At 39.0% G+C, this 16,657-nt stretch overlaps 1 protein-coding gene and 1 long non-coding RNA gene across 3 annotated transcripts; one reads left to right on the top strand and one right to left on the bottom strand.

Annotated features, from left to right (window-relative positions):
• The first annotated feature begins 895 nt into the window (after positions 1–895).
• On the top strand, positions 896–15,813 carry LOC141780122 (uncharacterized). The gene is made up of 3 exons (XR_012596558.1): positions 896–1,142; positions 10,475–10,598; positions 14,924–15,813. It is a non-coding gene; the product is annotated as an uncharacterized LOC141780122 (long non-coding RNA).
• LOC141780121 (cell adhesion molecule 2-like) lies at positions 1,441–6,682 on the bottom strand. Of its 2 annotated transcripts, XR_012596557.1 has the most exons (5): positions 6,555–6,682; positions 6,368–6,461; positions 4,564–4,884; positions 2,490–4,475; positions 1,441–2,440 (listed from the first exon to the last, which is right to left on the bottom strand). XR_012596557.1 is itself a non-coding variant. In XM_074655212.1 (4 exons), exons 1-4 carry the CDS (start codon positions 6,555–6,557, stop codon positions 4,099–4,101), a joined length of 795 nt encoding a protein of 264 aa, XP_074511313.1. In that variant the 5' UTR covers positions 6,558–6,682; the 3' UTR covers positions 1,441–4,098. The 2 variants fall into 2 exon arrangements, 1 of the variants encoding a protein (XP_074511313.1); XM_074655212.1 differs by having other exon boundaries at positions 1,441–4,475.
• Positions 15,814–16,657: the final 844 nt, after the last annotated feature.

The raw sequence follows: 16,657 nt of genomic DNA, 5'->3' as shown, positions 1-16,657 counted from the left end.
TGAAACACACGACAAAGCAAATGCAACAGCTAAATAATACCCAGACATATACGTGTTTGACTTCCCTGTTGGGCGAGGTTAGGGATTGCTCCTCGAACCGGAGTGCCTTTCGAAGCCAAGCATATCTAATTGCTGGTCTTTCACCTCAATTTCCTGCACCGACAGAAGAAAATCAACAAATTAGAGAAAAGCCAATATATTGTCTTTACGTAAGGCAGCTTCATTTCACCATGGCAACAGTGTTTTAATCTAGACGGGAGAACATCAGCTCAATCCTGTTGTCTCTGCAGACCCAAAGGTTGAGGTGCAGCGAAGCCTGGAAACAGCTTGAGGATGTTATGGAGAGATAATATATTTAGATAATAGATGCATTGTTATGCTTCAGTTTGTGGATGAAAGTGTTTTGCAAACACACACACCTACACATGGCTCTTGTAATTAACATTATTTCTGACACACCAGGAGATGAACAAATTTCTCCACTTGAAAAAAAGACAAACTGTAATTTGCATATAAACTTCACTGATTAGATATATATATATTTTTTTATTATTTTACATAACAGTGGGTGAATGTTAACTGTTGCAATTAAGATATAGCCACAATTTTCTATACAAAAATTATGCTCACAACAACATATGACTATTGTTGCTGTTATGAAAGGCAAAGTACATACACATATATACACATATTTGGTTTCTCAACAAGAACGTGAATAAGCATATTTCCCAAAATGTCAAAGTATTCCTTTATGTGTTAATAATGGTACTCTTATATTAATTCATAAACTGTATGTGCATTTCCACATGTAGACATATATAGTATGTATTGTATGAGTCCCCTATTTACATACTAGGCCTGAATGATTTCAGGTTATGGATTTTGTGAGATTACTGGCTCAAGCACTATTGATCTGACATAAATCCAATCTTGTTGTCGCTCTACTGGAGCACATAATTCAGTCTCTCCTCTGTGTTCTGTCCTTAGTAACTAATCTGCAGTGTGTATCTGCTCTCCACAGGGTCTCCTGAGGTCAGCTTATCTTTACTCGTGCTCCGGCAGCTTGCCTTACCAAATCAAAGCCCCACATGGTGATGGATGTCTTTTGTCTTTCTGACTCTGAGGAGCAGCAGCAGCAGCAGGTTAGAGAAGAGCATTCACCTCTACTGCACTGATGCATTCGGCTTTTACTTTCTTCAGTTTGAGCCTCGAAGTTAATCTGAAGTTTCTCTTAATGGCTTTGCTCGTGTTTGTGTAAGCGTCTCTACTGCAATGAATAGCACACGTGACAGGAAGTAATTGCGCAACACAATACCTGGGCATGTCCTCGCCTGCTCTCTCGGCTCACTTACTGTGGCAATCTTATCTCTGAGGTCTCTTTCTTCCTGCTGAATAATGTTTTGACACTTATGCAATGAGTGAATTTATGGTAGGCTGATATCAGTTTTACAAAAGAAGAAATTTATACCAATACATGCACAGAAAACACAGTTTGCTTTTCACCATCCACCTGAACAAAAACCCGGGTGTAGTTTGAAACGTGCATCACTGAGCAGAGATATTATCAACAAACACTGAGGCTGAAATACAGAAGCACATTCAACGGGCTGTGAAACCTGTGTTCCCTTTTACTAGACCTTTGTTAAAAACCCAAACTACAACAAACACCAAACTTAAACAGAACCAAATTCTGTGGTGCAGAGCACATAATTTACATCGATCAGCCGTAACATTAAGACCACTGACAGGGGAAGTGAATAACATTGATTATCTTGTTACAATGGCAGCTGGCAGTGGATGGGATATATTAGGCAGTAAGTGAACATTTTGAACTTTGACCTTTGTGTTGGAAGCAGAAAAAAAATGGGCAAGCGTAAGGATGTGAGCGATTTTAACAAGGGCCAAATTGTGATGGCTAGACGACTGGGTCAGAGCATTTGCAAAACTGCAGCTCTATACGTCTAAACTCACATAACCAAACAACCTTTTCCACAGACAGTCACACCACAGATGAGCAAACACATTTGGTTGGAGCAGCAGGCGTTCACCCATTTACAACCGAAGAAATTTAGCTTTGAGGAACACCCTGTACAAATCCTACAAAGAGTGGATGTACAATTTGAATAAGATGTAAAGGAAGAAAAGTTCACTTTACATGGTATATTATCACAAAGTTGACCTAGATGAAATTCATTACATTTCACACTTTTATGTCGCATATCTACAAAGCAGTTTTTAAAAAAAGATAAAATCCTCAGTACACAATATGTTTCAGATTAGTGTCTACACATCTTAAAATCATCACAATGAAAGGCATAGTTACCAGAATAAAGCAGTTGTAAAAAAAAAAGAAGGAATTTCATAGCATATTTGGCCTTATGTGTCCCTAATCTATTCTTTGTAATTTTATTTTATTTTATTTTTATTGCCCTTCAGGTAACTGCGTCATTCACATGTATCATGTCTGCTTTACGGATCTTTTTAGACACATCGTGGACACATTTCCTCTCCTTTAGTGTTCGTCATCAGCATTTACAATATACAAGAGGTGTGTAAAAGCAGAAAATCAGCAGTCATTATTCTTACATGGAAAGACTGCCCCCTTCTGGCCATTAGGATGAAGTGAAGGTTTTAAAAAAGTAATTTCCTTACAACTACCAGTAAAACAAGACTGAGCAGGATATTTGCAAAAATGTGCACAACAGCAGTTTTCTCAAGAACTGTACATTGTTTACTCAGGCAGTCCTCCTCTCCAGTTAAAGCAACACATTCTCATCCCAACTCGTCACATACTGACGCTTTGTCAGACCCCTCGGCATCACTTTTCGGTTGCACTTAACACGTGCTTAATGTTGGGAATTAAATATAAACACTTGATTAGGTTTAGACAACAAAATCACTATAGCTAGGTTTAGGAAAAACAACATGGTTGGGCTCAAAATTACGACATTTTTACAGTGCAAATGTGACTTAAAGCTTCAGTAGGTAGAAATGGAGCAAATATGATTAAAAAAGTTATTTTTATAAAACTGTCACTATATCCCTGACAGTAATGCATGAGACAGGTCATCTGAAAAAATAATCATGATCATAAATAATCATGTTCCTCTGTGTCCTCCGGTGCTCCTAATGGCATCTGCAAGATTTCACAGGCCAGAGGAAAACAACCAATTAGAGCTGAGCTGGAGCCTTGGCGTCTCTGAGCAGCTGTCAATCACTCGCAAACTCCAATCAAACGGTCAAACTAGGCAGCGCTGATCAAATATGAATCAATATTCTGTCACTGTAATGCCTATTTCTCACCTCAAATGTTTTCAGAAACGTCTTGTAGTGTACTGTTTAGCTGTAAAATGAGAAAGTTTGTGACCCGGCAGCCATGTTGAGATCAGTTGAGGAAATACCAAGCACCGCCCACCAGCCGAAGCACAGCCAATAGGAACGCTCAATAGGAACACTCTCACTGAAATGACCTGTGATTGGCCAAAGTCTGCCGTCACAAGCTAGATTTTTTAAAGCCTGAAAACAGAGCCATGAGGAGGTGCAGAAGTCAAGATATCTCTCAGAACACCTGAATTACAATATGCTGAAAGGTTATTATGACATTTTTGCCCAATGATGCCAAAAATGTTCTGCCTACTGCAGGTTTTAACGTTGTGAACGCGGGACACGAACGAACAGCTGATTGTAACGTGAAATTGCAACTTAACGAACGAGACATGAACAGCGGTCTCCTAGAGTAAAGCCTTGTGTTGTTGGACCCATCCACCTCCCCTCCCACCTTGTGTGTCTCTTTTGCTCTTTAAACTACGTCACCACAGCACTTTCCCTGAACATTTACTGGGTTTACATTGTAGTTAATTGAAAGCCTGGTGCGTCGGTATAGAACGCCGACGGCTATGAGAAAGCGTTGGTATTTGACGCCCTGGGGATGAGAATGGTTTTGGAGCAAAAAAAACAACCAACTCTTGTCTTTCCAAAGAAGAAAGTTGCCCGTAGGCTCTCAAATGCAAGAAATTAGATGTTGAAATCATCTCCTATTCATTTCTCCTTTTTTATCAACTTTTCTTTCAACACCTGAATTCTACCTTTTTGTTTCCTTTATATCATAAGTTTCACCATCATGATTTCCACCATGATACAGATCCACTGCAGTTTGACCATGCTTCCTGATGAGTCGTTCGCAGTGAGCTTTTGCCCAATGATAGGCAGTGGCAGGCCTATACCGGTGAGCTCCTTCCCGGCAGAAGGTATCCACAATGAGCATGTGTACGGCGTGCTCAGGTTTCCTCTCTGTACATCTATTGTACTCGAGACATTGTACCGTCCATGATGGTCTTCCTCCTCCTGTGTGCTGGCAGTGTCGGTTAAGTTAACACTTCCCCGGAACCAGCGGACGGTGGCTCTGGGGTAAACTCCACTGAACCAGCACTCAGCACGAGACTCATTGATGAAGGAGTCAGAGCTTTCAAAGCAGTCTGTAAAGATCAATGAGTTTTAGACAGATAATAGAAGACAGCAAGAATTATTATTTTTTTTTTTTTAAATAAATGAATTATAACTCACCTTGTACTGTAACAACAGTTTTGTTAAACTTTGCTCCTTGGGGGGAGCGTAGTTTGCAGAGGTACTCTCCCTGGTCGACGGGCATCACGTTGGGGAGAGTCAGAGTGAGTCTGTGGTGGGGAGGCTGGGCCGTGATTTCACACAGAACCTTAGAGTCAGGTTGGCCCTCTCTATGTTGACACACATTTTTATTACTAGCCACCCAGAATAATGAATTATTGTCCAACTGGCCTGATGAGCTGGCATCACAAGTCAGCGTCACGTTGTCTCCACACCGTGCAGCCACCTGGGGATCGGTCTGGAGCTTCACACCTTGACTGACTGAATTATCAGAGAGAGGGATGACGGAGTTAAAGAACATAACACAATCTGAAGAATGATTCCTGCAAATCTCTTTTAGTCACTATTATCATTTGTCATTCCAATGTTAATTCTAACTGTTTTTTACAAGTAACTATATGGGGATCAGTAGAGAATCTAGGTTCAATTATTATAATTATTTTATTAAAGTAGGGGAGACCAGGTGCAATTGTAACAAGGGGCAACTGTAATATCTCAAATTGCACCAATCAGAAACAAGACAGAATGTGCACCATGCATAATAATGAAACTCATTATGCACATGGTCTGTGTTGATCCCTGTCTGCCCGTCAATGGACAAACATATACTTGACAAAGTTTTCTGCCAAGACTTTTTCTTGAGGTAGGAAAGAAGTCAAATGTTCAATTCAATATTAATTTGTTTTAACTATATTTATATTCTTGGTAGTTTATTTTGGGTCTATTTGTATGATGGTATTAACATGTCATCCCGGCACGTTGGGGTAAATGTAACATTTGACCTCTTCCTAACAGCGACCAACCAAACTCTGGCAAGATAGAGCGAGAAAAAGTCCAGATATACAGTATTACAAGCAATGCCACTCTCTGTTACACAGAGAGAGTGATATGATTAATTGTCGGTTATTGTCAGTGTCAATTTTGACCGATTAAAATAGGTTTGGAGGCGCACGAAAACTTGGCATAAATAGAGCCTGGGCGAGCAGTTTTCCAACAAGTGACACATCACTTAGCCTGTTCGCTGACGCACGGAGCAGGTTAGGACATCTTCATTGGGAAAAACTGAAAAAATGCGATGTCAGGAAGAGGTGTTTTAGTGTTTCAATCAATATTGTGACTCTAACATATAACACTGATGACTGTAAGCAAGTAGAACACAAATACACGTTACCTACGTAAAAAATGTTTCCAAATAGCTCAAGAGGTTTTTGAGTAATGACATCAAAACCAAGAATTAGTCTCCCCTAGTCTGTAGATATTCAGTATCGTTGATTTAGATTTGGGGCAGCTGTTAGACTACGGTCGGGTAAAATAGATTGAGGATCAGGATATCTTAAAGGAAGAAGACATTTTGGGAAACTCACTTAATCACCTTATGGCCAAAAGCTAGATAAGAAGATTGATACCACTCTCATGTATGTGTGCTAAATATGAAGCTAGAGCCAGCAGCCAATCAGCTGGCTGGAAAAGACTGGAAATTTCCAGAAACACAGTTTACCAGAAACACAAGAGAAACTGACTGAAAAATCAATGTTAGACTGTTATAACTGGATGTCTCCTGTTTGCATTTTTCTCTTACAACTTGCTACAACTTGTCTTTTTCCTTAAATCCTAAAAAACATTGCACAATGATGAGCACATATTCTGACTGTAAAACGCCCTGCATAAACTGTAAAGCTTTCAATCAGTTTACAGAAACCTGTTCAGATAATCGTGTGTTTTCATGCACAAAACAAAGCCTCACCAGCAACGCTGACAGCTGTAGCGAACCAGATGATGGAAACCCAGCCAGAAACATGCTGTGTCACCACATCAGAGGAGAAACTCATCACTCCCATCTGTATTGAAATCAATATTTAGCACATTAGATCAAGCAGATAAAAGACAAACACAGACAGCTAACTGCTCGAAACAAGTTTGTGTATACTCACCATGCGTACACATACAGCTGAGAATTGTCTTTCATCCAGTGTAAACTGATATGCTGCTAAAGTTTAGGTCCACTTTATTTCATGTGTTGGAGCTCCTGTGGAAGAACGTTCACTGACTCAACCTCAGTATTTGAAGGGAAACATCAAGTCACGGGGTGTTGGGGGTTTTTACTTGGGCAGGAGTAGGCATGCCCTGGAATGAAGAGTACTGCAGAGTAAGAGTGAAACTGTAGTTCACTGTCTGCGTCACTAGATCCCTCATTACTTATTTTGATATTCACAGGACACCATCTTGGTTCTACTTTCCATTTGGCTGAGCATTTTATTTTATTATGTATAGCCCTAAAAGCTTGTAGAACATTTATTTGCACAAATATATATGTATTATTATTAGGGCAGTCAATCGATTCAAATATTTAATCGTGATTAATCATATGATTGTCTATAATTAATCACGATTAATTGCAAATTAATCACACAGTTTTTATCTGTTCAAAATGTGCCTTAAAGGGAGATTTGTCAAGTATTTAATACTCTTATCAACATGGAAGTGGGCAAATATGCTTGCTTTATGCAAATGAATGTATATTTATTGGAAATATATTAACAACACAAAACAATGACAAATATTGTCCAGAAACCCTCACAGGTACTGCATTTAGCATAAAACATCAATCGTCAAATCACAACATGGCAAACTGCAGCCCAACAGGCAGCAACAGCTGTCAGTGTGTCAGTGTGCTGACTTGACTATGACTTGCCCCAAACTGCATGTGATTATCATAAAGTGGGCATGTCTGTAAAGGGGAGACTCGTGGGTACCCATAGAACCCATTTTCATTCACATATCTTGAGGTCAGAGGTCAAGGGACCCCTTTGAAAATGTCCATGACAGTTTTTCCTCAGCAAAATTTAGCTTTGGAGCGTTATTTATGCTCCTTCATGGTTGGTACCAAATAATTCCTTAGGTTTTCTAGTTTCATATGATACCAGTATCTTCACTCTAGCTTTAAAAACTGAGCCCGCTACAACCTCCGGAAGATCAATTGCGTTAATGAGTTAAAGAAATTAGTGCCATTAAAACAATTTAGCTTTGTTTAATTCTTAGTTAGTAACTTAGATTTAACACGTTTTATTCCCTTTTACTCTTCACACATATTTATTCACCATGTAAACAAGTCTGCGTTCTTTTATATACAAAGCCCAGAGGCTATACTGTATGTGAATATATTTCAAAGGTTTTCCAGTGTCAGTGTTGCCGTTTTCCATCATAAATTGACCTTTGCCCCTGACAATGTGCCGTGTTGCACCATGATATAGTAGGAGTTTAATTTGGCAGTTTCCACTGGTGAAAATAAGAACATGAAGGGTGATTTTTAAGGCTCTTTGAGCCATGGTCGATGATTCATATTTGTCAACAAACACCAGAAAAAAATGTATTACATTTTTGTAGATTTCTCCCTGAAGCTGTTTTTACAACTCTCCTACTTATTGACTTGACTTTGAATGTGCAGATGCTTAATTTGGGACTTTTGGACTACTATATTAGACATGCTTTTTAATCAATTAGAGCCTCTCTGACTCACACTAGAACACACGTCAAAGAAAGAGATATACTCTGGGCATCTGTTACAGACTACATGCAAAACTGAAGCAACATTTAGCGTGGCCAGCTGTATAAGACAAGTACTGTTAAAGGGACTATTTGTAAGATTCAGAAATGCTGCTTAACAGCGACACCTGTGGCCTTGAAATCAACGAAAGTCAGCGTCAAGCTCGCGCTTGCTCGCTCTACATAGACATGAACGAGCATCGCTCAAAACAGTGAGGCGACAGACGTCAGCTAAAACCACAATATCACTCTATATTTTAGCTGCTTGGCAGTAATGTTAGCTGACCAGACGAAGGTCTCTCCATGAATCAATGCTGATCCTAGTGTTGGCTTTTCCTGCTCAGCGCAGGCTTCAGCAGCGGGGCTCCTCAACGAGTTACGTTGTTGCCTCCCGACCGCAGCCGGCAGCCGAAGACACCGGCACCCGGTCGGTAACGAGATGATAACGTAACTCGTTGAGGAGCCCCGTCACTTCACCAGACACGGAAAACCTCTGTTGGTCTGGAGGAGCTGCAGCATTTATTTCTGCACAAACGTCCACTCTACATTCACTAGATATTCTCAGAGCTAAACTAACTCTTCTGCAGTGTGTAGTGAGCGTGCGTTCACGTCTAGAGGTGGAGCGAGACAGCGAGGACACGCGCGAGCGCGCATATGCGAACGCGCATGTGTGCCGACCCGCTACATTTATACACTTAAAAAGTTACAAACAGTCCCTTTAATTTAAGCATGAGATACATCTCTCTTAGTCACATTGTAAGCAGCCTTTTGCACACCTGTTTATTTGTGTATGGTGGTTTGTGTAACGCTTGTTCTCACACTGACTCACTCAAACCACTTATCTCTGGGAGGAAATGCCAAAAACGTGTGACTCACCTTGGGACTGGAAAAAGTGCTGGAAAAACCCCAGTTTGACTTTTGGTGACCTTTGAGTTTGTTATAGATAAATACTTTACAACATCAAAAGTTCACCATTATCTAGGAATCTGCTATTGTTTGTTTTGCTGGGGACTGACTTTTTCTTCAGTAGCTGCATTTTGTTGAACTGTCGCAGCTTGGCCTGGCATGTGGCTGTAATGCCAAAAGCGCAAACAGTTTAGGCTGCAATTAAATACATAAAGGACAAAAATAACGGGCTGATGTCCAAAATCCTGCTGTTACACTAGCTACCCGTTTTTGTGTGTCCTGCTGACAGCAAATCAGTATTTGTGCCGTAAATATTTGATGTGTCTCTCTATACATCACAGCAACGCTTGCACTCAAGATGTATTGGATTTCACATTACATTCACCCTCTTATAAATACATTTCTAAACAACAGAGAGCTCCCACACACATTTTCCAGTGTTACAAGAAATGGTGAAAAAGAGCTGTACTGTGTGTGGACTTGTTATAAAGATAAAAGCAAGCAATCTGCTTGTATCAGCTTGAAACCGGTGGCAAAAACAATAGAAAAGATATCTGTCCAGACATCTCCAAATACCTCAGTGATGTTGTAAAAACAAGGCAAGCATGAAATGACAAGTTACTCTTCCTCACTATGACATTTTCAACTTCTATTAGTGAGGAACCTTTTTTAAATCTAGTTTATATTAATAGAACTAATGCCCCGTTTACACCTGGTATTAAAATGTGATCTTTACCTGACATTATCTGGATGATCACAAGCTGGATAATAACATGTGATCCATGGGTCTTTGGATTCACACCTGGTATTAAAATGCATTTTCATAATCTCAATTATGCCCACATTGCAATTTAAGACCAGGTCTAATTGGGGTCTATATGCATAAGGATAAATATCAAACAGCATTGCATAAATCACATTAATATTAGAAAAAAAATTTAACCATAGATCAATAACATAACCCCAATTTCCAACATGTCTACATGTGGATGATTAATACAGTTTCACATACAGTAAATGCATTTGGCAATTCAATTGAAATTAATTTAAACTGATTTAGTTGTTCAGATGTTGCCTTTATTCTGCAGATCCCCTGTTAATGTAAATGACTACATCGATTCTGATATTGTGTGGTATGATTGCAATATCTTTTTGGCAGCTGATTACCTGAAAATACAGTATATTTCCATACACAAGTATTCAGACGTTTGCAGTTAGAGGTAAGCACATATTCTGTCACATATCTTTATTAATACCCTGAGGGGAAAACATTTTTGGTAGGAGGAAAATTTGGCAAGAATAGGCAGATGAAATGTCAACAGGTTGGCTGCAGGTGGTAACATGATATAATCTTGAACCACACTGGCAAACAACAGCGAATAAGTTTTGTCTTTACATGCAGCAGGAATTGGAGATGAGGAGCAGCAGGTGAGCACCGTGACACAGAGGACGCCTGGTGGACAGGTGAGGGATGACCGAAAAAGAACAGCTGGAGTCACAATAAAGACAGACAGAGATGAAAACAGGTAATGTGAAACACTTTTTTATTCTCAAGAAACTAAAACATATTTACCAGACTATATTTTTCAGAAATGTGTGAGTGTTGAAAGGTCAGGTTTGTTAGTGTTCAGTCAATCTGTTCCTCTCGGTGAAAGACAAGCAAAAGGAGGAGAACACAAATAGTCTGTAGTGGAGGGAGACGAGCGAGAAGACTGATCAGCTCTGAACCTCCTGGAAAAGTTTTCCTTGATGTGTCAGGATCCTGTCAGCACAAAAGAACTGATGAGCACTATTTCAGTCTGCAAAATGATCGCATTTCCTGTACAGCACAGCAGGAAGGCTGAACAAACACAGCTGCAGTCTTACAAACCTTCTATTTTTCAAAGCGCTTTTCATTTATTTGACTTCTTTTAAAAAAGCCCAGAGCTTCTGTATAGTTTTTTTACTTCACAAGATGCCTTTAAACTTGATTATGATATTGTATAAGACACCGTTTGCAGCACATTTCCTCATCTTATCTGTGAGTTTGAAGAGTTCAGGTGAGTGCAGTGACTTTGAAGGTTTATCTTCCTCACTCTTAACACTTTGGGACAGATGCTGCACACCCTAAGGCCTAATCTGATTGGATACGGCTCCAGCTTCTCTCATTACTTGCCACTTTGCTTCTGGTGACAATAACCTGCAAACAGAGATGTACTGCAGGGATGTACTGCGATGGCTGCCAATGCTGGAAAAGCATATATCCTCGATTAAGAATGTATTTACTTCTCCTCTAAATACTTTAAAGCGCTCCTTTTGATTAAAATCCTCAATTGCAATGTAGCTTACTAGTACAGCTACCAGATAAATATAGTACAAAGTGCAGTATTTCTGTCTGAATGTAAAGAGAGAAACTACAGGCTGTGAGTGTGACACCTGGCCAACAGTCAGACAAATCTCCCCTGAAACTCCAACTCGACTGGGATTTTCCAAAAGTCCCCAAAAAGAAATGTATCCAGATTTTCTGGGAAGTTTGCCTTTCACTCAACTGTCACACAACCATCTGTTTATATGCACAAAAAGTGAGCTCATACCTGTAGCCTATATCTATACGTCCCACTTTTTGACAGATGCACATCTTTTCATGCAGTGTGGTGTGAAGATGACAAAGAAAATCTCTGAAAGCTACTTGTGAGGTGCAGCGGAGCGGGTATAGTCCCTCACACAGGATACACAGACATCTATATAAGCTACACATAGATTATATTATAATCGATCTAAGTATAGCAGTATATATTTTATTGAATGGTTATGTAAGTGTGAAGGCCTCTGCAGAGGGAGAAGATATGGAGGAAGACTCCATTTAGACTTTAATGCATCTGAATCTTGATGGAGCTGTATAAATGAACATTTCAATACCAATATTAGAGCATCACAAGTGCTGTGCCATCACTCCCAGTTACATTAATGGCTGTTTCGGACATTTATGGAAGTGTAAAGCAGGTGATCTATCTATGAGCTGTCGGATATCTGCTAAGAGCTCCTATGTGAGAAATAACTCGTTATGTATAGCTGGTGAATGCATCAGGCTGGAGAGAGGGAAATTATATATTTAAATATGCTACTCCCTCACTGTAAGCGGACCAGGCTACCACTCAACAAAGTCACAGAGTTTGCAGCCCTGGTTTCACAATGGTGGAGCAAACTCCCTACCAGGGCCGGCTCTAGCCCTTTTAGTGCCCTTGGCGAAATTTGGATTCCGACCCCTAAAAAGCACAACACACATCAGACATCACAATGGCTTTAAGATTAATTAAGATTTTTATTTTCATAAATAGCTGTATGTTTTATAATATAAATAAACAATTGGTCCCTGATATTGTTGACTTAAAAGTGTTCAGTCAGTTTCACTACAATTTACGCTTTTATTAACAAATAAGTGTGGCCGGGCAGATTAAAAAGTGTGAGGGAGTTACAGGGGTGACTTTTTTTATTTGTCCACCGGCATTTAAAAAAAAATAGTATATATTATTATTATTTTGGTAACACTTCATTTTACAGGTCTGCAAATTTCACGGTAATTAGGTGATAATAAGCAAGTAACCTCTTTGGAATTACTGCCAAATTACCCCAATATTTACCTCAAAATTTATCGAAAATGGCCAATAAAATACAATAAATTCAAAATAATTTAAAATAAAAATGCACTCCCATGATTCCTGCACTTCTGTTGTAAAGGCATGGTTGAATGCACTTATCGTAAGTCACTTTGGATAAAAGGGTCAGCTAAATAAATGTAATGTAGGCTAAATAAAATCCTTTTCAAGTGTCCATGATGGTTGGAGTCAGTCAGTGTCAAAAGTCAGTGTGGCTCAGTGTGGGACTGACAGTCAGTAGCAGGTTTAAAATAATGGCACAAGCTGGTTTCTCTACCTGAAACATGTTGAATGATGTGTTTCGACAGCTGCTTAGAGGAGTGAAAGACTACTGTAAGTCCAAGCACTGTGTGCCCATATAAGCAGTCAGTTCGTTCACTTCTAGTCAGTTTAGCTTTCATTGTGTAATGTGTGGATGTATACTCATTTGCTCATCATTCAAAAATTCATCTCTGCTTAATGTAGACATTTTTGAAATGTAACATTGAACCACCTTGCTGCAGGGTTATGTTTCTAGAAATTAAACTAATACCAACCATCTGATTTTTTTGAGTGCATTTACTAAAATAAGATTAATTTCGCTCATGTTGCTGAGGGTACTAAATAAACAGGTAACCATACTGTAACATTTTATATGAACTAGCAGGTAAAGGTTAGAGTAGCCTACAAATACAATCTTTACCAAACCAATCTAATTAGCTAAAGAGTCACAGTTCAGTTGCTTTAAAAAATATCAACAACAAACATTATAACCTACAGTTTTATATAATCAACACTATCCAGTTCAATAAAATGAACACAGAACAACAGAATATCAACTCTGGCATAATATTGTTAGTAATGTTATGCCAAGGCATAACTGTTTTACTGTTTTCATTGTGGAGGTCCCCTATCCAGCCAAACAATATTGATATTTCCACCTGCTCTCTCTTTTAGTGCCATTTTCAGGTTTTTACACATATCCAGTTTTTTTCTGAAGCAAACTGAAAGTTTTTTTTTTCATTGACTCTGTCAGTCGAGTCCAGAGAAGGGCACTGGAGACAGGAAGATGTTTACTTCTTATTAAAATACTTCATATTTGTCCATCAGCTGCTTTGAGTGAAACTCAGTAAAGAAATAAATGTGGTGAACTGTCCTGCTTAGGATTCAGTCCATGATTTTCAACCCACATTCCTGGCGGACAAACAATAGTGAAAGATGCACTAAAGATACAGTATGACTGGGTTTATTACCTCCGCCAAAGAGGTTATTTTTTAGGGTTTGTTATCAGCAGGATTACAGAAAAACTACTGGCCCGATTTTTATGAAACTCGCCTCGGGTGTAGCATGGGCCAAGGAAGAAACCATTAAGTATTGGAGCAATTTGGCTTTGGTGTAGGTCTGTGCTCTCAGAGTGCCCTTCTAGTTTCTACTGTGATCAAAGCTACGATACTGCTCAGTGCACTTGATTTTCCTCCCTTTTTGTAACACATAAGCCTGGATTTTCCACTTGCATTTCCCAGATGTATATTTCCATGTTAAATGCAAATACGGTGTATAGTATAAAGGGAATGCTTTTAAAAGTTCTTTGTCCTTGGGCGTCTGCTTCTGTGAATCCTCAGTAAAGCAGAGGGAGTCCAAACCAAACAGTGGGAGGGAGAGAGAAACTGCAATGGAAGGAGATACTCGAGAGAGAAGTAGACAGACTGAGACAAAGATAGAGAGACTCAGACAGAGAGTGTCAGTAAGATAACAAATATTGTGGATAATGCAGTGGTGAAGAGGTCAACATGAAGCAGGAGAAGTAGAAGAGTAAGAATAAGAACATAATAGACAAGCAGGATTACTCAGGACTGCAGGAATTCAAGAAAGGCAGAGGAAAGGAAATGAAAAAGAAGACATTAAAGAGAAAAGATAAAGTAAGAGACATATCCAGACAGGATGCTGCTGGTGGTAGTGTCCTTGGTTCAACGCTCCCCAGGTGGCATTATGATTAATCTTTTCATCGAAAGGGTGTGAGAGCTTATCTCAGATTCAATGAACACTGGCTTATCTCTGAGTGTTTTGCTCATTTGTGAAGCCAAAGCTAAATATTAATATAAGGGGAAAAAATGAGGAAAAGGATTGTCTGTCAGTTTGTATAGCACACACACACACATACTCTTACTGACGTTTTTCTGTCACCCAGTCCAGTAATGAAACACTGCAGCCAGTCATTGTTTTGTGTCATTTTGCAGGAGGTGAATGTGATCTGACCAGTGGTGCATTTTAAATCTCAGCCCGGGCCTGTGATGTCAGAGGAGCCAGTCTCTCTCTGGGCTGCGGGCCAAGAGGCAATAGCGGCAACAGGCAGAGCCCAACATACTAAGAGTGAAAACAGTTTCCACAGCAACAGTGGATGCTGCCGCTTGCTGTCCATTAGGCCAACACTGGATGTGGCCTTGGACGACTTGTTGATGGTCACTCTTTCCTTGATGACTTTAAGATGGTACACAGGGTAGACTGAGGTCAAGTCACAATTTGTTTTTGTTATTTTTCATCCGTATTTCTGTCGCGATACCGATAGCGATACCTGGGCCGATACCGAGTACCAATCCGATACCAGTGTTTAATTAATAAGCTGTGTGCCTCGCTGTGTGGAAGTGACTGGGATCATTCTGTTATATGTAAGGCAAAATCGGGCTTGACTTAAACATTGATTTCCTTTCCTTTGTAAAACAAAATGTAACAAATAAATACATAGATATACATTTAGTGAATTGTTATTTATTATTCGAATAATAATAATATTGTACACCAACAACATCGCAAAAAAATCTTCAAAATTACAATTCAAGTGTAAACCTTTTTAATGCAGCAACCAATTGGTCAAAACTGAAACAGGAATTCAAATTCCAGTCAATAATGTACAGTATATAATATATAAACTAGGGATGCACCGATACCGAATCGGATATCGGGTCGATACTGACTCAAATAGCTGGATCGGGTATCGTGACAATGGGGCCGATCTATTACATTTATTCTATGTTTATACATTATATACTGGAATTTGAATTCCTGTTTCAGTTTTGACAAATTGGTTGCTGCATTAAAAAGGTTTACACTTTAAATATAATTCCTGTTAATTATTAAGATTTATTTTTTTTGCCATGTTGTTAGTGAACGATTTATTATTTTAATAATAAATAACAATTCACTGAATTCATTTCTATTTATTTATTTGTTACTTTTGATTTACAAAGTTAGTAAAGCAATGTTTAAGTCAAGCCTGATGTTGCCTTAACACATAAAAGAACGGTCCCAGTAAATGAAGTTGAAAAACCAACGTTTTTATATTAGGAGGAAGGTCATTTTCTCCATGGCAGAATTCTCAAATATATCATAATACCTTCCACTCTAAAGACATCTATCTTGAAATAAATCTGCCAGTATTCGTCTGTACGTTTTACAATGTCATAAAAGCCATAACTAAAGATTAAAGAGGCGTTTCTGGTACTATATTACCTTTGAGATCAGCACAGAGCTGTGGGTGTATTCTGTGTTCAGGCCGCTGGGTGTCGCTGCTGAGCTGCAGTCGGAGCTGTCCATGGTGCTGAAATGTGTCCTGAAACCTTCAATGAAAACAATTTCTTTACAATATTACGTTTAAAAAATAGTGCTAAATATACTTTAGAGACTATTGCATGTTATTGATATAGATAAGGGGCTATATAATGATGTTTTTTCCCTGATTAATCTGCCATTGGATCAAATCAGTTCATGTCATGATGAGTTCACTGCCTGTTAGTATTATGTAGCATCATACACCCCTAACATTGATATCAATCCGACTTGTTTCCAATAGAATCATATTTTTACTTCCTTATACTTGACTAAGAAGCTTTTATTACTACACCTATTCCATCCATGGTGTGTTTTCTTTAAAGGTCCCATATTATAAGAAGTGAGATTTTCATGTTTTTTTTATT

Source organism: Sebastes fasciatus, chromosome 13 (assembly GCF_043250625.1).
Source record: "Sebastes fasciatus isolate fSebFas1 chromosome 13, fSebFas1.pri, whole genome shotgun sequence".
Lineage (NCBI taxonomy): Eukaryota > Metazoa > Chordata > Actinopteri > Perciformes > Sebastidae > Sebastes > Sebastes fasciatus.
The sequence above is the reverse complement of the archived record's forward strand: the minus strand, read 5'-3'. Positions and strand labels throughout refer to the sequence as shown.